The 22,005-nt window shown below is 40.1% G+C and overlaps 1 protein-coding gene across 1 annotated transcript in view; it reads right to left on the reverse strand.

Annotated features, from left to right (window-relative positions):
* Positions 1–5,765: 5,765 nt before the first annotated feature.
* The window catches only part of LOC104505787 (tryptophan 5-hydroxylase 2), a gene marked incomplete at its 5' end in the record, with an annotated part of 39,164 nt that continues 22,924 nt past the window's right edge, over positions 5,766–22,005 (reverse strand). Inside the window, one exon of the mRNA XM_010146494.1 lies at positions 5,766–5,897. Within this exon, the coding sequence (XP_010144796.1) occupies positions 5,766–5,897 (132 nt within the window). The remainder of the gene's footprint in view (positions 5,898–22,005) is intronic.

Here is a 22,005-nt window from a genome sequence, read left to right on the forward strand (position 1 = left end):
ACCATTCTGTGATTCTATAATTCTTCTATCAAAATGAAATTGTTTGTCTTGAGTGAGAATTATAATAGGCCCCCTGGGAGGTTAACTATAGATAAAAGCATCTCCTCTTAAGGTGCTTTTGTACTTCCAGGTGAGACTTGATGCCTCAGATGTCTAAAGTACAAAGTTTTAAAATTCTTGAGTGCACTGACTGAAGCCCTGTTCATGGAACTGAGAGTGTGATATGGCCAATTTTTCTTTGGATCTGAATCAACAGGTGGCCACTTCTGGCTCATGGATTCTTTCCTGTACTGTGACAGCTTCAACAGAAAGGGTTACATTGTCCTCCCCTCTTCTCCACTCACTAATGGCCCCTGTTGGGCCAGGCCTGCTCCTTGGGATTGAAGCCATCAGAGGCGAGAAGGGATTCAGCCTGTAGCTCCTCGATCTTGAACAACTGCTCTAATAACTGAGCCCTAATTTCATACAAGGGAAGAGTTTAAAGAGAAGCAAAAGCTAATTCTTTATCACAGTGGATGTCCTCTGAGAAAGCCTTTCTGGTTATTCTCATCAGATTATCTACATGAAATGACTCCTACTTTCTGGATCCCAGTTTAGTTTACTCATGAGCAGAGCTGCTGCTTCACAAAGCAACTCTGCAGAGACTGGGATATGCAGACACCAGGAAACACAACCTGGAAACATAGGGTAAAGAACTCAGACATGCCTCCAAACTGATCAATTATTCTTAGGATTGCATTTTGGGAATGAAGTGCCAAAATTCTGATGAACTCCCACTCAAGATACCCACCTCCCTTTTAGGATATGGCTCTTTGGCTTTTGGATCAAGTAGGCATTGTCATGGCTCTCAAAGCAATGGGAAACATCTTTGCAAATCTGGATGGTGTTTTCAAATTCTGCAGCCTGGCATCTGTAATGTCTGTTATTAAGGTGATATGCTGATATCAGCAATAGAACTGAGCCGACAGGCAAACCTTCAGACAAGACCATAAACTGCCTAGTGTAAATCAGGATGGTCAGGACATTGACTTGAAACCAAACGATGGGGTTTTTTCCTTCAGAAACAGTGCTCTAAAATGTTGGTCCTTGGCACTCTCAACATTATGAAATACCGAATCTCAACAAAAAACTTGTGTCTGGTGAGTCCAGAAGCTTTCAAGCTCAGGTCTGTATTTTTCTTAATGAATGCTATTCACTTACAGCATTCAGTTACACATTCAGTTCTTCAGTAAACTCAAATGAGTAAGCATCCAATACGGATCTATCAGAAACCTCTTCAGTTATCCACTTAGCAATGAGATGTCAAGGCTAACAATGATGTGGAAAATATGCTCTGTTTGACCAAAACGTCTTACCATCTTTTGGATTTGTGATAACTGTCTCTAATGGCCCAGTCATAAAAATTGTACTCCTTATGCTAATATCGCTATTGGTGATTCTCCTTTAGTTCAAGCAACAAGAGTCTGGAATGAAACTTCCAAATGAATCACCACTGATGCCCAGGAAAAGCAGCAGTATCAAACAACCATACAGCTTAAGAATTAGACAGCTACCCATATTGGAAATAAGCATATCACTAAAGAAATGCCTCCACTCCCTGCTAGATCAAAGGTTGAGAGTGTGATTGAGGAACCTAACCACAGGTGTCTAGAGATTAGGATGTCTGATGCATCTGCAAAGGGATGGAAGATATAGTACAGGACCTAAAGAAGACTTACACATTTCTGGAGTGGCAGCTGGAGAGCTGCTGGTCAGATATACTGGGGCATCTCAGATGGCACCAGGCATCTACACTGAGTGACCGTGAATCATTTCCTAAGTGATCACTATCACTGCCACATGAAAAAAGAGCTTGGTCTTGTAATTTCTCCTTGGAGTATAAAAAAATGGAGTGTAATACTACAACTCAGATCTTTCCAGTTTCACCAAAAAAAAAAAAAAGGCAAAATCTTCAGCTAGCAAGGGGGAAACTTCAGATGAGTTATAAATACTGCACTGTCTAGGAGTACAGGAGGGCAGAATAAGAACATACGTGAGAAGTTGCCTGTGTGCCAGTACTTACTTTATAGCCTTGTTATTCTGCGGGAGAATAGATAGTCTTGGAAAACCTACTCTTAAATGGGTTTTCTGCTTATCTACAACATAGAACACTTTCAGAATTGCAACCTGATTTTACCATTTTTTTTTTAATGTTATCAGTATAATTTTCTGTATTGGAAGAGACTCTCTTTAAATAGAGCACCAAAACGAGCACGTAGGATCCAGGACTTGTTTTCTGCATCATCCGCATCTTCTTCAGATAACAGAACCAAAACTTGTGTTTGAATCTTTTTGGTTATAAAGACTAATGTTGCCTCTTCTTAACATAAACTAGCATTAAAACAAAACAGGACTTGATATTGTATTTGACTTCAAAAACATCTATACAGAAAGATTTGAAGTCTAGCTCTGTTAAATATGGAAGCATATAACAGGGATGGAAGACTTGATCTACAGCCAACTGAAGTTCATATGAGACTCCTTTAATGAAAGAGTTCAAGAGAGCATCACACAAAGTAAATGGATTAAAGTTTCTGAAGACATTTGGACTGCCTTTTAGAAATAGTTTTAATAATTGAAATGTACATTATTGCTGCCTTATCTCTAAGCCTCAATAATATACTGTGTAATAAGTGTTAGCTAGAGTTAACCTGACTGTATTAGGCAGAACATTTTATAACTACTTACTGTATTATTTGTTTCCCCCCCAGGCTTCATGTTTAATCTACTCCTTCTCTTGTTGTGCTTTTAAATTTTTTTGCTTGATGCTTCCATAGCATGCACATCAGGAGTTGCATTTTTTCAGTATCTGAAATTCAGAGTTTGAATACTGAATGGGGGAAAAAAACTGGAAGGGAATCCTATATTGATAGGCTGGTGCCCATATTTCCCTAGCTTTTATAGTTCTTGGTTGCTAAGCCGTTGACCAGATTTGCAGAGTGAAGCAGTTTAATATAGTAATGTGGATGACTGAAAAAGCTGTTCACTCATCTAAAAGGACCAAACATTGCTGGCCACTTCCACCCTGCAAATAGTGCAACTCATTTATTTCTAGAAATTATACATAAAATTGGCCCCCATTTTGTTTTCTGTGAATACTGTTGCATTGGAAAGAGAGCTGATAGGGAGGGCAGCTGGTGAAAGCTTTTCTTCTGGCTGACAAAAGCATATTAATATCAAATGCTTCTGAAGTCAAGGTAGAAAAATTCAACATTGAAACAAGATCCACCTCCCTAGTGACAAGGATAAGTAAGTATTTGAACTCCTCTATAGAAGGAACTATGGTTCCATAATCACTGCAGTCTTAAGAATGGCAGTAGTTATTTTTGAAAGGACTTCTTCGCTGTGACTCCCATGAGAAGTATGGGGGGTTGCATGCACAAGGGTCAGACTCCATGCCCGTGCAGTCTGAGTCTCCTATTCATCCCCATTACCACAGAGCACACCAGTATTGTTCACATAATTTGCTGGGGAATTGCTGCCACCCATTGGGATTTCAGTTACAGTCAGGATATTGATATCATCAGAACCTCAACTACAGTCTATTATATTAGCATTATCTTTCAGACACCTTCAGGTCAAGGAAGACATTTTCCCTCCCAATAGGTACTAGAAGATAAGGGTGGAGGTAAGGAAGGTTGCTTTCCCAGGGAACATCAGAGACCGGCAATGGCTTGATGCCAGGCTGTGCACCAATGTGCACAGACATTCTCCTTCCTAAGCACCTGCCTCGTGTCTTTTTGACACGAAGCATGCTCACTGCCAGGTTTCTGTTCTAGAAAGAGCTTCCCCATGGTCAGATTAGCAGAAAACTTTGTAGGTTCTTTGCATTATTTTCCTTACCCTTTACCTTCTTTTCTACCCCAGAGCACAGTCCCACAAAGATTTCCCGGACATTGTTCACCTTACCAGTTCCTTCATGGAGACTGGCTATTTGCGGTATGGTGCTGTTCTGTGCCTGCAGCACACAAGTGCTTAGTCTCCCAATAACTGAAATGTCTAACTTAAGTCCCTACGCTCAGTTTATGCAAGTTCTGGTGAAATTTAATATCTTATGATACACAAGAGGTCAAACCAGATGATCTAATAGTCCCTTCTGGCTTCACATCTATGAAATATATATGTAGTGTAATAGAAAAGTGTACAATATTATTGATTTATGGCAAAATTATTATGATATATATGGCCATACCTTTGAGGTAGATCAATATAGTCCATTAATGTGCACATTATTTAATTTTTACTGTTGCTTTTCAAAAGGATTATTCTTTGCATTTATACTCTGAAATTATTGCTGAGTGAAGAATACAGATTTGGAATCACAAATGTGTAGTAACAAAACATGCACACTTGACAAGAATAATGTGTTTGTTTATGACATTGATGGTAGAAGATTTATTATGTACTTGATTATTCATTTCCTTGCTTTTATGCCCTTAGATTTTGTAAATGATGTGATAGGTATTTTCAGGGTCATCACCTAATGACCGTAACTGCTAGTTTAAATAAAATGCCTGATTCTCTGCAGAATCCTGCACAGATTTTGGGGCCCAGCACTGAATGTTGTTGGGCCAGAGGAAAACAAGTGGGACATGTACAGCTTTTGTGTTTAAACACCTTTGCACTGTGGGTATAAAATATTGCCAGGCTGATACACAATGCTACTGTGGCTCAAGCATGCACTGAACTTAGAGCAGGTGTAACGCAATCAAAGAAAAAATATTGGAGAAAGTAACTTTCTTTCACCTTTTTTCTACTAATGAAAGAATAGCTGTTTGACTAATGAGCTTCACCATGAACACTCTCAGTTATAACTGAATGAAACAAACAACAAAGAGGCTGAGATACTTCTATTAAATGGCCAGGTAGTTCACTGAAAGCCAGCCTAGGAGGGTAGGAAGATGTTTAAACACAAATAAACACAAGATATATTGCAAAACAGCTTGTAAATACTATTCTGTGTATGCTTTCTAAAGCCAAATGTTTACCTGAAAGGCCACCAAGAGTTCATTTGGATCCCAGAAGATAGTATTCCTCCCTCTCCTTCCCCTTCCCTCCCATCTTGCCAACAGAGAGATGTATTATGTCCCAAAATACTGCACTTGTGACAAAATACCTTTAGCTTGTTCCCTATGTTTCCTAGACATAAAAAGAGGCAATAAATGATGCACTACAACTACTCACACCATGCAAGGTTAAACACTTTCACTTTTATATATACATATAGGGTATGTACTCACACAGGCATGTACTTCAAGTCTAGCATGAATTTATATGCGTTCCCTAATTTTAAATATGATTACTCTAATGAATAGGGACCTTAATAAACCTTGTTCATTTAATATCAATAACAAATCCATTGAAATACATTAGATAACTTACAACAGAACCATGTCTGATTTCAAAACTATTTTTTTTTGTGTGTATTAAAAATACATGCTTTTCTTCTAACCAAAGCTTTCAGAGCCCAAGGCACCCTTACCTGTTAGAACTTATGAGCCTCCTTTTACAAGAAATGCAAATTCAAACGGAAATAAGTTCTGTAGTTTATAGTCGCTTTGGTACTTTGGTCCTTACATATCCATTTCATGCTTCAAGTGCCAGCTGATATTTCAAACTAAGCTTCTAGGTCCATATCATATTTTTAAAGTAAGCTTTTTATGTTGAGCTTTTTAACTGTTATTTGAAAGTCAAAATATTTACATCCAACTATTATTTTGTTGCCATTAAAAGAAAGCTGATTCTTCTTTAAGGGCACATACCTTTAATTCACCAATGGAAGACAGAAGTCCTGCCCCATAAGCACGTAGTTGTCCTTCTTGCTTGCAAAGGCCAAATTCAATCGTAAAAAAATAGCACTGTAAAATATACAGATATACAGATACATATAGCGTAGTTGCAAACAGGCAATTCAGCAATGACAATCAGTACCATATTCACTTGATTGCCCCATTTCTTCAGAATTTCATGTCTCTAATATAAACTCAGATAAAGTATGTTATTACTACTAAGTACTTTAAATGTCATGTTCTGCAGGAAGGGAGCTCTGCACAAAAATGTGAGATTCTGTTTTTTTTCTGTGCACCCAAGCAGTTCACAGGAATGGCCAGTTAGGAACAGACAAGCAAGTACATTTAGGTAAAGGCACTGATAGTAACCCACAGAGACTTTTGAAACTTTCTGAAATAAATGAGGTGCTTTAAAATAAAATCCTACAAGGCAGTTGGTCTCCCTGCCTAGGAACCTCTTAAGATCTCTGAGCTCTAGTTCAGAGCACTCAGCTGTAAGCTCAAGCTGATGCCACTTTAAAGTCTGGCAAATATTTAAGTGCTGTCTTGAGTTAGAATGAACTCACTTATATGTACGTGTTTAAAAGCTTTCTTGAGCCAAGGCCTTAGTCTTCACTAGATTTTAGTCTATCACAAATGAAGAACCAATATGCCATTTGACTTCTTAAATTACAGGAAGAAAATTACAGTCAGTCAAATGAGTTCACTTGACCAATCCGTTACAATTGTTCTTTCACTCAACATTCAGTCAGGTAACATATCTGAGCTGTAAAATTGATAAGCTGTGAAAGAGATGTGCTCAATCAAAACAGCAGTACCGTATGTAACTTTTCTGCATCCAACCAACAAAATTAAATGTTAGGAAGGCTGTAAGCACAGATAACCAGCCCACTGACCACTAAATGTAAATTCTGCTCCTATAATACTGAGTTTTAGTTTGATTTTGTTATGACATATCAAGATTGCTTTTTAATGTTAGATCAAACAGATTAAGCTAGTAACTATTTCTACATAAGGTCTTAAGAAGTTGATTTCTGTCATACAAATATACAGCATACATATATATACACATACATCCCTATATATGTGTGCGTTTATTACATTGTCTGTTTTTGTGCAAAGGGACAATACTCCACTGAACCCAACAGAGATTTACATGCCTTTGCAGAAAATATGAATCTAGGATATGAAATAACCCAGTATTTGGTACTAAGTCTCAAGGTTTTCTGAGTAACTTGAGACTGAATCTTAACATGACGGGGGATTTTTCTCCATTTCCTCATTCCAACCCCCAGTCTTCCAGACTGAGTACAATTCTAAATGCAAATGAGCAGAAATTAACAGCTCTAAGTTCAACAAATGTTTAGAAATTGAAAAATGATTCATTTCTCTGCCTCTCATATAAGTTCCTGTAGAGCTAGTGATTCATGCAGCATGGCACTATGCAGAAGGATGTCATGAAAAAGAATAAAAACATGAGCCCTCTGTCTGATCCAAACCTGCTCAGTCAGCTGGGAAGAGGGAAAGCTTGTAGTGACTTCAAATGTCTTGAGTGAGATGCCATCACAGTAAAGGCACAGATACCACAAGAGGAAGTGAAAGCACAACATTGTCAAACAAACAAACAAAAAAACCAACCAACCCACAAACACACTTCCACCTCTGGCTTTGCTATTGACTTGGATAAGCCAAGCTGGCATATAATTTTTCATTAGAGCTGATGTCACCACTTAGAGGAAGGCCAAGACAGATGGTTTCCAAAAGAGATGTCTCGGGAACAAGGAGTCAGATACACAAAATTACAAAGGCATCACTGTAGGAGTGATGAGTGAAGCTGAGAGACCTACTGTTAAGAAAAGTACAAACTTAGCTTCCCTGCCTAACTATTTTGCCAGAAAAACCTTCATGAGGCTACAGTTCTGGCTCTGTCCATGGTCTCACTGTCAGCAGTGAACTGCTCAGCTTTACACTTAAATCCCACTAACATATTTGAATTTGTCCCCTCCCCCTCAACACTCTTCAAAGAGCCCATCAGGTAGTAGTTCTTATGCTCTGAATACAAACACCCTGACAGATACACAGTAGGACTGAGCTCCTTATAAAACACAATGATCACCAATGTTTTCATTCTTAAAACCAACAACAGCTAAAAAGGTGAGGTCTGTTGTTTGCCTGCTAGAGATCTGTACGAGCAGCCATGACTTTGTCCCCATGTGGGACACCTTTAAGGTAGACCCTCCCCATGCTGCAGAGGACCAAACCAACATCACTGCTGGCAGAAGAAGGCCCACTTGGCAATCTATAAGGCCAGTGGAAAGAGGAAAGCGAAATGCTCTCCACTTGCGTGAGGATGTGCACTCATGGAGCAGGAAAGGAGAGAAGGCAGAGAGCTAACACTGGCACAAGAAGAGAGCAATCTCTGCTGTCCAGGGGTAGGGTGTCCACAAGACGGGGAGACCTCGACTTCACTTCTACACAGCACACAAAGAGGGAGCTTTTCTTACTTAAGTTCAATTATCATTATGATGATGATTATTACTGTTATTACAAAAGGGAGTCATATTTATGAGACAACACTTGCTGATGAGAACCCATCCTCAGACTTGCACTCTCAGTATAACCAAGTTGAATAAAATGCATACAAAATGACCAGATGATAAAATACGTCTGCATACTACTAACTTGTGGTATTAAGCTATAGCATTAAGAAAAGCCCTTCAAAGGAAAAGCTGATTTTTTGACAAATTTGCCATACGCAGCTACAAATTCCTGCACTTGCGAGAGCTCCGCTTGGCTAAGAAAATGAGATAGCTCACCCAATGCTACCATCTACAGCTCATCAGCCAGCAAGGCAGGATGCTCCCCACCCTCCCACTCACAGAGAGGCAGCTGGGAGCATTGTGAGACTCCGCAGCTCTTGGCAAGCTGTGCTCTCAAGTCTACAAACAGCAAAAAGCACACTGCTGAGGAGGTTAAATATTAACTATATAGAGGCACTTTTCACAGACCAGGTGCGTAAATACCCGCAATATGCCTCTCTGCGTGGTGAACGACACTGAGTGTGGCACTCTGTATTATATACAAGAAAACTGCACTGGAGTGGGAATGACTGAATGAAGAAATAGCTGTTGAGATGAAAACATTTCTAAAAGCCTTCCCTGAAGGTAAATAGCTGGTTATTACACTGTTTTTAAGTGTAGGCTGGTGAAAGTAAGCACAAATGGGGGCATGCAGGCCCTCATGTTCTGATTCCAAATCTTGGACCTATCTCCAGCATAGTCCCCAGCCTGCGGCCCCAAACACATGGCTCCTCTACAAGATACAGCAATGCCCTGTCATCTCCCTTTACTTTCAGCTCCATCTCATTTTTGGGGTGCAGTGTGGCTTTTCTACAAACTATAAGTAGGCTCTTGAGGCAAGAAAGGTGCCTTTCCTTGTTGTATAAATTCCATACTTATTGAAAAGCCTTCCACTAAAATGCTCCTGTCGGCCAAATCAGCAAAATAATATGAAGAATCAAAGGGCCAAGTGAAGGATTAAAAATAATTTCTAAGCCAGGAGACATCAATGGTAATAATCAAGATTCCCAGGAACATCAGACAGTGTAGGACATAATTTTATTTCCCTTATTTAACTGAATGAAAGATCACTTGCAGACATGTTCATGAAACACTGTCTACAAGGGTTCAAAAACTGTTAAATAGATCCATGGAAGAAAATCCTATTAAGGGCTATTAAATACTAATATAGAAGATCTCTTCCTTCAGAATCCCTGAATCAAAAGTCACTGGCAACTAAAGCAGTACACCAGTCAAACATCACCACCATGGCTTTAGGCCTACACTGTCCTACAGATGTCCGCAACATGCCAGTGTCAGAGACAAGATACTGAGGAAGTTGGGCTGGCCCAGTACATGTATGATTATAAGAATCAGATCAGTTGGACTACTATTGACAGGGAAGAGAGAACAGATCAAGCCCTGGCAAACTCCAAGCCTATTCTCTAGGGTAAACACAATGTCTGTTCTTCATGTCCAGTTTATAATGCAGGACAGTGCCTGAACTACTAAAAATTAAAAAAAAACCCCACACACCAAAACCACATACCACAGTGACAACTATTAGAACTAATATTAAAAAAAAAAAACAAAACCCAACATTATTCAAGTGCATTCAGAAGTTTTCAAAGGCAGGAAAAAAGTCTGCTAAGCTCAACTTTCCTCAACTGGTTGGTTTCTAAGACTTAGAAAAATCACTCCTCATATCATTTTGCATCTGGGAATTTCCCTCCTGGGATCTGTGCAAAGACTTTGTGCAGGGTGCTGGGTGCTAATGTCAAAGAGTCAGTACTTCAAAATCTGACTTGTCCATAAAAGGGCCTTTCATGCCATTCCACTTCACTTAGTTTTCTTACGATATAGCTGAGAGACCAGTATTTGTGTTCACTTGGCAATTTTCAGCATGATGTATAACACAAGATCTTATCTGTTCTCTAAAAGTACCTTGTAAAGATGTTGTCAGGGTGAGTCCCAAGAACACCAACCATATCAACAGCTGATTCACTTGCACTCCCTGTCCCAAGGGGGAAAAAGGAAAGCTGGAGTGACTGCATGACTGCAGCCCTAGCACATGGACAGGAATACTGACCAGCACAGAACTGCTAATGGGATGGGACGACAGCCCCAAACTAACATGTGGTAGTACAATCACTTTATATTACATATAAAATTATTTGCAATGAAGACAATAAAATTCCTAATGTGTTTAAGACCAGTGCCAAATAAATATCCTTAAGAAAACATATTTACATTCTTTCTACTGGATTTATTATTTCAAAGGATATTTCATTGGACCACTCAATTCAGATGTGTGCAATATGTTCACAATATGCAAAGATTAAAATTCCTTTTTCTTTAAAAGAGAAGGAAATCTTTGATATTTTAGCTCTGAAGTTATTCACCTAGAGATTAAATCTCTCATATAGTTGTAATTATTTTGTAAGAAGATAGTTATATACCACTGAAATATTAAAAAATCCCATTGTTAGAAATTAATCCTAAGAATTAATGAAGTAAAAGTGTTTTCTTTCTCCCTGTAAGAGTTGCTCAAACTGCAAGCAAATATTGATTCAGAGATATCAGTGACTCCATTTGTGCTTGCTTTCTTCATTCAGAGCTGACGCAAATAAATTTGTGAATAGTTGCTTATTTTTCAGTCTCAGAGATATCAATAGTCACCAAAAAAACCATCTGGCATTTCACATTTGACTGAATTATTCAAAATACAGTCTGTTGAGTAGTATCAAGAATGCTCCTCTACAAGAAACAGATAGCTTTAACGCAGGTAACCCAGGAAACTAGTCAGTACAGCCCAATGTTGGAGTCCAAACATCAAGCAATACCGGCTATTCGACAGCTATTCATGCGGGAATGGTATTGAGTAGAAATGCAGGGAGATTTTTGAACAACAAATAAATCTCATGACGAGCTTGTGAACAGATCAAAAGGAGAAAAGAAGTAAAATTCAATGGCTCAGTCTTTCATTATAGATGATTCGCCTACCTCCAACAAAGGCAGTGACCCTATTCACAGCCAACAGCATTTCTAAATAAGAAAACAAAGTTTAATTTTACAGAGTTACCTTCTTGAATTATTTTATTTAGTCTGCCTCTTTGAATTGTGTTTAGGTTCACTGAAATGAGGTTTCCTTTGGGGATTTCAAAGTGCATATATTTAACAATATTCTCCCTTTTCCCTCAACTGACTGCTGTGCATTCAGACCTTTCACTAAGAGTGAATGCTTGGAACAATCTCTTTATAAACAGAAGTTAGAGCGCTTGGGGATAGACGTACACCAGCCTTTGCATTCCTGTTCACAGCCATAGCACACAGTATTGCTACATGCAATTCCTCTAATACAGAGGCTTGGCATCCTCAGAGAAAGCATGCAGATTACTGAGCACAGTGGGGCTTAACCCCTTGGAAATACTTTGAAACTATGTATTTCTTTTTTCAGGAGTTGCTGGAGAAAAACTTAATGGTAACCAAAATAAAATTATCATCCTGAGATTGTAAGGAAGGAGGGCCCCTTGCTACTCTATAGAGCGGGCAGAGAGAATGGAGGATGAAGCACTTCGGCAATCTTGCTCCTGCTGGTGCTCCAAAAGAAGCTAGTTCCCATGAAGCTGGAGTCACTGGATATCTCACTCCACTTCTGAACTGCCCCTAAATAATCTGAATTTAGGGTTGCTCTGCACAAAGATGATGTCTGTCATAAAATCATAGAATGGTTTTATTTGGAAGAGACCTTGAAGATCAACCCCCATGCCATTGCTCAAAGCCTCATCCAGCCTGGCCTTGAACACTTCCAGGGAGGGGGCATCCACAGCTTCTCTGGGCAACCTGTTCCAGTGCCTCACCACCCTCTCCATGAAGAATTTCTTACTCATACCTAATCTAACCCTCCCCACTTCCAATTTAACCCCGTTCCCCCTTGTCCTGTCACTACAGGCCTTTGTAAAAGAGCCCTCACCCAGCCTCCTTGTAGCCCCTTCAGGTACTGGAAGGTGCTATAAGGTCTCCCCGGAGTCTTCTCCAGGCTGAACAAGCCCAACTCTCTCAGCCTGTCCCCATAGCAGAGGACATAATAGATTATCTTCATAGCCCTCCTCTGGACTGACTCCAACCAGTCGATACCCTTCTTATGTTGGGGGCCCCAGAGCTAGATGCAGTACTGCAGGTGGGGTCTCACGAGAGCAGAGTAGAGGGGGAGAAGAGAGATTTTAAACAGCACCAGTTCCAATACCGACCCCTGAGGAACACCATTTGTCACTGGTCCAGCCGTCAAATCCATGACTCTCCAATTTAGAGACAAGGATGTCATGTGGGACAGTGTCAAATGCTTTGCACAAGTCCAGGCAGATGATGTCTGTGGGTCTTCCCTTATCCACCAACACTGTAACCCCATCATAGAAAGACACCAAATTTGTCAGGCACAATCTGCCCCTGGTGAAGCCATGTTGGTTGTCCACCCCTCTCATTTTATATCAGTTGAAACCCTTGGAGCTGCAGAATCAGGAACCCCAACATTACAGTAGAAAGTGGTTCTGTGTAAAAGGCCAGTGTTTCCTGGAAAGGTAGCAATTCCTCTCCACCAAAGCTAGTGGTCACATAGATGATGCCAAAAAAAAGTCAATCCCACAAGGGCATACTTGCCTCAACTTGCTCAACACTGTCAAGGAAAGAACTCCTAGGTTTTTTCAACATAATTAATGAATAGTGCTGAAGCTTAATATGCAGCTGAGAAGATGAGAGCATTGAAAGTATGAACTGCTGCTTAAGTCATTTGTTAAACATAAGGCATCGAAGCCTTAATGCTTTACCCTTCCTATTTCCCCTTCCCTATCATTTGACTCTTATCCTGAACAACTTCTAAAACCTGGGGTTTTAAGGTTTATTAATTTCATACAAAGTTATTAAGAACAAATGATGTGCAATAATGGGCCATTCCCTTTCCACTTTATTTTACAACATGTAACGTGAATTCATGTTCAGCACTCCGTACAGTCGCCAAAGTGAATATTTGCCCATTTATTTTGCAAGCTGTTGCTTCAAATTTAAGCCACCTCGAGATTTCACACAGTTAACATAAGAGGCACGGTCAGGTCTTTCAACATGTTAGCTGGGACTTCAAGAGACAGGGTCCTCTAAAAGTCAGGCCATAAAGAAAACTTAAAAAGCTGAGTAAAGATATGTCACTGCTGTCCAACCACACTCTTCAGTCTATGCTGCCTCACGTGACACACTTGATTCACCGTGATCTTTCCCAATCCATAGATTCTAAGCAAGGGCTGTCTCTGGGGCTCTATCATTCCCGTTTTCCAGGAATTGGCAATTTCCCATGTTCTGTCCTGCTACTCTTTCAAATGAGGACTTCGCATTAAAAAAGCCTATCGTAGCAAGAACATTTCTGACTTATATGCTACATGGGCAATGACTGGCACCCCAGAAGTGCTCCCTCAGCATTGTGGCTTATGCTACAGCTTGGGGAGTATGACTCCGCTAGCAAAGGGCCAGGGAATTGAACACTGACAGGTTGGCATGACCCAAGCGAGAGCAGAATTTGGAACAAATACACATACAACAGAACACTTAGTTGTCCTTCACCTGAGAGCATCCCCATTTTACGGGGAGTCTTTGACCCTGGGACTGTTGCCCCACTTGTGAACTGCATTTCTTAGAAGAATACCCAGAGAACAAACAAGAACATCCTCAGCCACTCTTCCTCCTCCAGCAACCAAAGCCAGCATTTCTACCAAACGCCTAGCCCAGGCCCAAGGACCCGTTTCCCACAATTACCTGTAGACCTCAGAGTGGTCCAATATAGTCTCCTCTTCTCTAAAAGGACCAACTGCCACTCCTAAGCAACCATATTAAGGAGACTCGGAAGAGAAAACAAAGTTCCAAAATTCCTTGAAATACCAAGAAAACCTCTCCAGGCTGAGGAGGAAGAGTCTGTTCTTTTTAACATGCTACAATGCTCTAAGGAAACTGCATATGAGGAAAACTGGCACCAGAGCCTGAGAGAAGCTCTTGAAATTCTGGTAAAATAAATCCACAGATTAACAAGAAGCAAAGATGCAGCAACAAATCACAGTACAGGCAGTCCTCATTTTATAAGCGTACAGTTTACTGAATCACCGCCCTGTCCCAGCCCACTGCCAGAATTAATTATTGCAAGGCCTCTATAACAATTATCCCTGGCCAGCCCAGAGACAGACTCCAACATCCTCCCCGACACGCATTCCCCTTGGGAATGCACCAGGCACATGTGGTGCTTCTCATGATGCTAATTCCCTGGAGCAGGCTGTGTTGCACTAATTGCCAGGCCAATTACTGCGTATGGCAACTGCACTTCAGGGACTGATGTATGAGCCTCCCATGACATTTTAGCTGAGGAGGTATGAGGTTCTTTTGTACATGATGAGCAGCAAAAGTCCTAATGTACCTCCTAATGAGGGGAAGTCATATCTTCAGAAAGAGGAGCAGCCTCATGGGGCTGGAACGATCGCTGAACTTTTGTAAACCCTGGAATTGCAGGGGCAGAAACTCATTGAACAGAGAGGGACAACTGGCCAGCAAAGTTTTAAAATTCTTATTTTGTGGAAAAAATGTACTATTTCGTTGCAATCGTATCCACTTAAAATTAATTTTTGAGGAATAAAAAGGGTAGAACTTCATTCCAAAAATAACAGCACCCACACTAATTTTCTAAACATTTAAAAAAGAAAATTAACTTCTTGCATCTATTTACTGAAAACTGATTTAATAGCCAAGACTTGTTTCCAAACATCACAGTTTCCAACAGCAACACCACATTTAAACTCAATGTTCTTTTAATCACATAAATGCAAAGGGACTCCCAGAAGCTTTTGTGGCTCTTAATGCATTTCCTTAACCTGCCTTGCAAATAAAAAAAAACACACCAAAAAAGATAGTAGGCGTCAGCACAAAAGTGTAAGGTCTATTCATGTCACGCTGACAGACAGATCAAAGAAGAAAAGCAGCTCAGGGAATTTTAAATATCTATTAATTTTCCTACTAAAAATATACCTAAATTCAAGATGTTTTTCACAGCCCCAAACAAAATCTTTTTCAAGTACAGTTGAGCATCTCCTTGTAGCTCCCTGATTTTCAGCAGTGAGAGCATATGAAATGAATCTATCATAACCACAGAGCAGTCAACTGAGTCACCTGCCAGAAGTCTGCGAACACAGAGCAAATCACATGAACACATATTCAGCAAAAAGTTATACTGAGCAAATACCTGTGAGCAAAGAAATTGCAGCTCTTCACTATACCAAAGCCCAAGGAATTTACAGGGGCTGTGGTCTAGCAGTGACTTACCAAACATGAAGATCACTCTGAAATGGTCACTATTCATCAGGCTTCCACTGACATGCAAGGTTTCTGTGCTCGTATAGGTCCTAAATTCATTCCAGATGTAATAATATGGATCTGTTCATAAGCTAATATGTTTATTCAAAGTTGAAAAATTAACCTTATAAAGGTGTTTACATTCTAGAAATCTAAAATCTCTTGTTACACTATAATTTTAGCCACTTTCATGTAGTCAAACTAAGTAATTGTAACAATTACAGCCTACTGATTCATGGGAGGGAAGAAAAACCTTTAGAAAAAGAGTGATATGTTTTATGGGGAAAAGAAGGATAATCTGGGAGTACCCAGGCCTTCCAGCATGTATTTAAAAAGCTGAGTTCAAACTCTTCTATCCGGCACTGTTAGTAGACCGACCCCATCTTTATCAATGCCACAAAGATGACCTATAGAAAGTTCTCTATAATGTACTGAAAATATAAGGCTTACAGATGCTAACTGAAAAAAGGTTGTCTTGACAAAAATAATGTCTTGTCTGATGCAAAAGCAAAACCCCCAAACGAGGCTTGAACCTAACAAACAGATTCATTGGCGGTGGGGGGAGGCAGTGTTCAAACCGTGCCTGAAATGGCATCATCACGTCAAGGTGAGGTTCTGTTGACCTTGCAGTACGACAACTTCAGCCACAGATGGACTCAAACCAAAACAACCAAAATTAACAGACACAAGACCCTTCTACATAAACATTTCTTTGGCTTCAACAATGCCCTCCGGTTTAACTTTCCAAAATCATCAACCAAACAAAAAACCCTTTCTACAGTAACACCAGAAGGCCTGACAGGGCTAAGAAGTAGCTAACAGAATGTGTTGTATGCTGTATTACGTGAGCTTGGTTTGGACAGACACAATTGCAAAATCACATGTCCTCTGGAGTCAATTTTTTCCTTACAGAAACTCATATTCCTAAATAACAGGTTTGGACAAGTAAAGGATTAACATTAATTTTACAGCACAAATCATACCTTCATTTGCATGTGTACAACCATACTGACTTCTAGGAGACTGTATACATGAAAATGAAGATGGTATTTAGCCCACAGAACTAAACTCATTGAAAGCAATGGCAAACCTCTCCTTGGCCTTCTGTATCAAGAGTTGGACCTATAAATATATTATTAAGCTATACTTATAAAATCATTATGGTAGATCATCCAAAAATAACCCAATGAAAAATTTATGGGAGTATATTCCATCCAGCACTTTGATGCCATTTGATAGAAACATGATGACAGGCACAAGTACTACTTCCAAAGCTGCAGCATTAAGTAATTAAGCCCTAGGCATAGTTAGCTCTTTATGGATATCAGCCATATTTTCTCTTGCTTGTATACTTTTTTCTGTGCATACAAAGAAAATACCCAGGAACATGCTGGGTGAGAACTGGACTGAAGACATGCAATATGCTCAGTCCTTGACCCCATATTTAAAACGATTCAGATTATGCATAGTTGTGAATATTGTTAGGACCTTTTCAGCTCTGGACAGACATGAATGTTAAGACTCTTTCCATAAGAAGATGGTATGAGTTACACATAACAGCTACATGTATGAATGTCCCTTCTGGAAGCAAAATTCTTTACTGAAATATTCCAGACAATAAAATGCTAAGTGCGTGGTTTAAGAACTTCCTTCATTATGCATAATCAGTTTGGTTTCTGCCTGAATGCAGAATCTCCTGGCTTTCTTCTCCAGATGGCCCACTGACCGCTGAAAGGAGGGCTGGGTGTGCAGGGTCACAGCCGTGGTTGCACTGTGCAGCGCAGCAGGGTGCACAGATCCCTGAGCGAGGAGAACGTAGACCTGGCCCACCCCGACAGCACATCAGGTCCCAGCCAGATCACAGGGCAGATGCACTCAGGGGGCCGCTCCCAAGAGAAGCCCACCTGCACTCACAAGAACTTTTTTTTTTTTTGGTAAACAGCACTCCTCAGCTGCTCTGGCTCCATGGAATAAAGCCAACTTCCCCACCTGTGCATCCACTGCACAGCCATGCCCATGGTCCAAAGTGAGACCTAGATGTGATTGAAATGAGTTGCTGCATGCTGAACTCCACTTCCCCATCTACCTGTGTGCTGCCGCTGGGGTATCTCCATGTCTTGTACAAATGACTCAGTTGCCACTCTATGTTACAGAATCTTAACAGATTTAAGTAAAAATAAACACATTCAAGAGAAAACATAAGAAGTATTATAAAATTTGCCTTGTTAGCGTGCTTCAACACATAGATTCCTCTAAGAATACTTCTTAACACAGTATGGGACATACTGTGGTACACAAATAAAGCTTTAGCAGCATGAGACCCCCACAGTTTTGGACTGTGCATGAACACCTTTTACAAGTGAGTTTCACACGTATGTGTTACGACCAAGGGAAAATAAGTGTAGCAATGTCAGTATTAATGACATTTATGCAGAGCCTACAATTTTCTCCTTCAACATAACAGTGAACGCACAGGGGCAGTCAGGAGAAGCAGTAGCAATATATTCTGAATCTTTCATCTACTGCTTCCCCACCCCCCCACCATCTTTAGGTAAACCTTTATTGCTGTAAATTACATCCTTTGTAGTTATTACCCAAAACACTTGTGCAATTGTTGTTCACTAAAAGCTTAAACAGGCCCCATCTTTTGTCCCAGTTACATATGTCCTATATAAGCCACTTTATAGCTTTTTCCTAAAACATTTCCTACTCTAGGCCAAAAGAGAAAACAAATATGCAAAAAAACCTACCAGAATTCATAGACTCCTTCAATCTATTCCTCAAGCTATCTCCACTGGGTCCAACACCAAAATGGCAAAAGCTTACCACTTGAGTGCACTCCTAAATTCCACAAATTCTTCCTAAGCTCTTTTTTAAGGCTCACTTTCATTACTGTTGTAGCAAAGCACATATTCAGTGTGAGAGCTATTGAACTATCAGCAAAGATTACTATTGCAGAATCTGCAATTTCTTAATGAAAATGAAGTTGCCTCTGAAAATAAACAAACGTAATTAGCAAGCCAGTGCTGTGTGAAATTTGCACCATTCTCTTGTTAACCTATATGTCAAAATCTATTACTCGTGTGCATGTAAGTCTGCATTTGCAGTTCAGTAACCTCACAGATTATGATCTAACCACTTTAGGAAAGATAATGCTACAAGAAATAAAAACAATTCCAGTGCCTGCCTGTAATTTATTATTTTATTAGAGGCCTTTTTTTTTTAGTGATTTCAACTACTTAAGGCATGATCTTAATAAAATGCATCATGTCTAAAAGAAGGTATATTATTTCTACACTGAAATTTCTAAGTCCTTCCCTGCTCCCTATTAAATCAAATAAGTTGTCTCTTGCATCTAGCTTCCTCATTACAGGGTTGGGCCCAAACATACAAGCATGTTACAGAACAACTCTATTTCTAGTTATTTGTCCGTGCAAACTTTTTTCTGTTGGGGCAACATGAGATCCTCTCAAGAAGCTGGTTACTGACCTGACCAGCTGGGCATCCTTACAGCAACAGGTAAACCCTCTTTTGAGTGACATTGTACAAAGCACAACATGTTTCATTTCCAGATGTAAAATGTCCTGTGGTGACCTACTTAGGCCAGAAACTAGTTAAAGCAGGAGGTCTGTATTTAAAAATGGTTTCCAAACACCAGTATTTTATACCATTCTCTACAAATAATAGTTTAAAAAAAAAAACCACACTACAGTGTAAACATCAGTGGTCCACCTCCCCACCTTCACCGCAGTGGCTGACACACGATTTCTTCACCATCTAAATTACTTCCCCTGTCCCCTCACAGAATTTACAGCAGCAGAATCACCTCTTTGTACTTTCTGCTGATCAGAAAATGCAGAGACTCATATCCTCAAATAATGATGGTGGTTGACAGACGGATCCACTGAATCCTACTTCTCTCTTGCATGCAGCTCATTTCTCCCATCCTTAAGCAACAAACCACGTCAGCTCTAGAATATCAGGTCCACTCTTCCCTCCATACAAAGGACTCCCACTTCCATAGCACGCACATCCAAAACTAGCTTAACTCCACAGGGCTGCTCTTAACCAAAAGTCAGATTAGGGTTCAAACTGCTCATTTACTCAACTCCACAGCCTGGTGATTGAAATATCCTTTCTTCCTTTTCCAGTTCAGCTGGAAAGTGGAAAGGCTTGAGGAAAGGAATAACGTGCTCAAGGTTACAGAGCATCTTCCACATGACAAATAACTGAGCAAACAATTGTTTTTCAGCCCAGAGAAGAAGACAACTAAGAGAGAAAAAAAAAAATGGAACAACTCTGTAAAGTCACCATGGCGTAGATAAAGTGTACAGGGACAATGTGATCATTCTCTCTTCAAATACAAAAAAGCTAGTAGGAATCAGGTTAAAAACAACAGAAGGAGACCGTTCACTGGACAGTGAATAGCTGAGCCATGGAGTACTCTGCCAGTTACTGCAGGTACTAAAAATTGACGTCTTCAAATACAAACAGCTGTCTCTGGACAGAAATCACTCAGGATAATTATATATATAGAAGCCACATTTGGCTCAGGAGTTACCCAAGTTTCTTAGTGGTCAGAAACTTGGAAAACATTTGAAAATAATCAGATATGTTCATCCTGTTCTTACATCCCTCCTAAGCAGCTATTTATGACTGCCCTTGGGTACAAAGCACCAGCCATGTGGCCTGACCAGCACAGCAATTCTTACAGATCCAAACCTAGAAACAGACTCTCACCAAACCCTGAACAAAGGCCTCAACAAGCTGTCACAATTCCTGCAGAAGACATCAAGTATTTGCTCCCATTTCAGCAAAATTCTCCCTGCAGTAACTTCTCTGGAATGCTAGCTTATTTTTATGTAGTACAGAGCCACTTGGTTTTGAGCTACAAAGCTAGTTAGGTATCACTGCTGAGATTTAGTTCTTGTGCCACAAATCTCTGACATGATGACTGTGAAAACGCACTGCAGGGGAACACTGCAGTATTCTAAAATATTAAATATTGATCCCTGGAATCGACAAGGTTTTTTTCCCCCCTTTAGTCCTGTTCTGTGATATAGGTACTATCTTTTCTGCTTACCTACTTGACTACACATACTGTAGGAAGAACTTGACATCAGTGCTTCAGCTGCTTTATCAGAAAGTATTGTAGAAAGAAACCCTTAAAAAAGAGACCATTACCTGTTGTTAATTCCTTTAGAACATTACGCAGAGCAAACCCACAAATTAGGGCATGCTTTTAGAGCAGCAGTCAGTGTGCCCAGCAACACCTCACCAATCAAGATAAGTAATCCATCAGTAAGTTCTCTCCTGATTCAAACAGACCAGTATGACTTTGTAATGATTAAGTAAGCAGCAAAGTTTCATCGCCCTTCTCTTCTGCTTCTTGTATCAGTTTCAGGTTTTGCACTTAGGCAATTTTCAAATACATCCACATATGGGTGGTTTTGCCTGGTCAAAGTCAGGAAGAGAAACATAGCCCAGGCCACCTACTGATGAACAATACAGACCACAGTATTTCCAGCCTCATGCTGTGCAGCAGGACAGTGTCTGGCAATAACGATCCATCATACCTGATTCAGTTTTATAGTCCTAGATTTTACCCTGAGAATTGGTTCATCTTCCATAAGTGACACACATCCCAAATCAGTCATTTCATATGTCTCCCATAAGTCTGTCAAAATTTACTCAAGTAGTTTTTAAATCTTACTCACTCCCAGCTCCTCACACTACATTTTCTTTATTCTTTAACTCAGATCTAGCTGGAAGAGGCTCCACAAGAACCTCCACTGTGTCAACACTAGACTTCGGGTACTCGCCATGCTCACTCTTGACATTCGTCACACAGTCATGGCATGCAACTGGGATACAGGAAAAAGACCGAACAGAGATTTGAATGTTACACTTCAACATGCTCAGTGAATGTCGTAGCTCTTGGGCTGTAATACCAAGTTTCAGTTGGCCAACACAGAATTATTTTTATATGGCAGAACAACTTCAGCAGAGGAGCTGATCACAGACCTACCACAGTGTTTAGTTCACTGTCTAGCATTTTGCAACTATAAATGAGAACCATTCAAACAGTCTTGATTTTTCAGATGCGCAGTGGAGATGTTCAAAACCTCAAATATTTTCTTTTTCTTTTTTTTTTTTTTCTTCAGCTCCATTTGTTCCTTCATGGAAGGAGACAGTAATCCAGCTCACAAACTGTACTTACAGCTAACACCATCAGTAGCCTC

Source organism: Eurypyga helias, unplaced genomic scaffold, assembly GCF_000690775.1.
Source record: "Eurypyga helias isolate BGI_N326 unplaced genomic scaffold, ASM69077v1 scaffold27532, whole genome shotgun sequence".
Lineage (NCBI taxonomy): Eukaryota > Metazoa > Chordata > Aves > Eurypygiformes > Eurypygidae > Eurypyga > Eurypyga helias.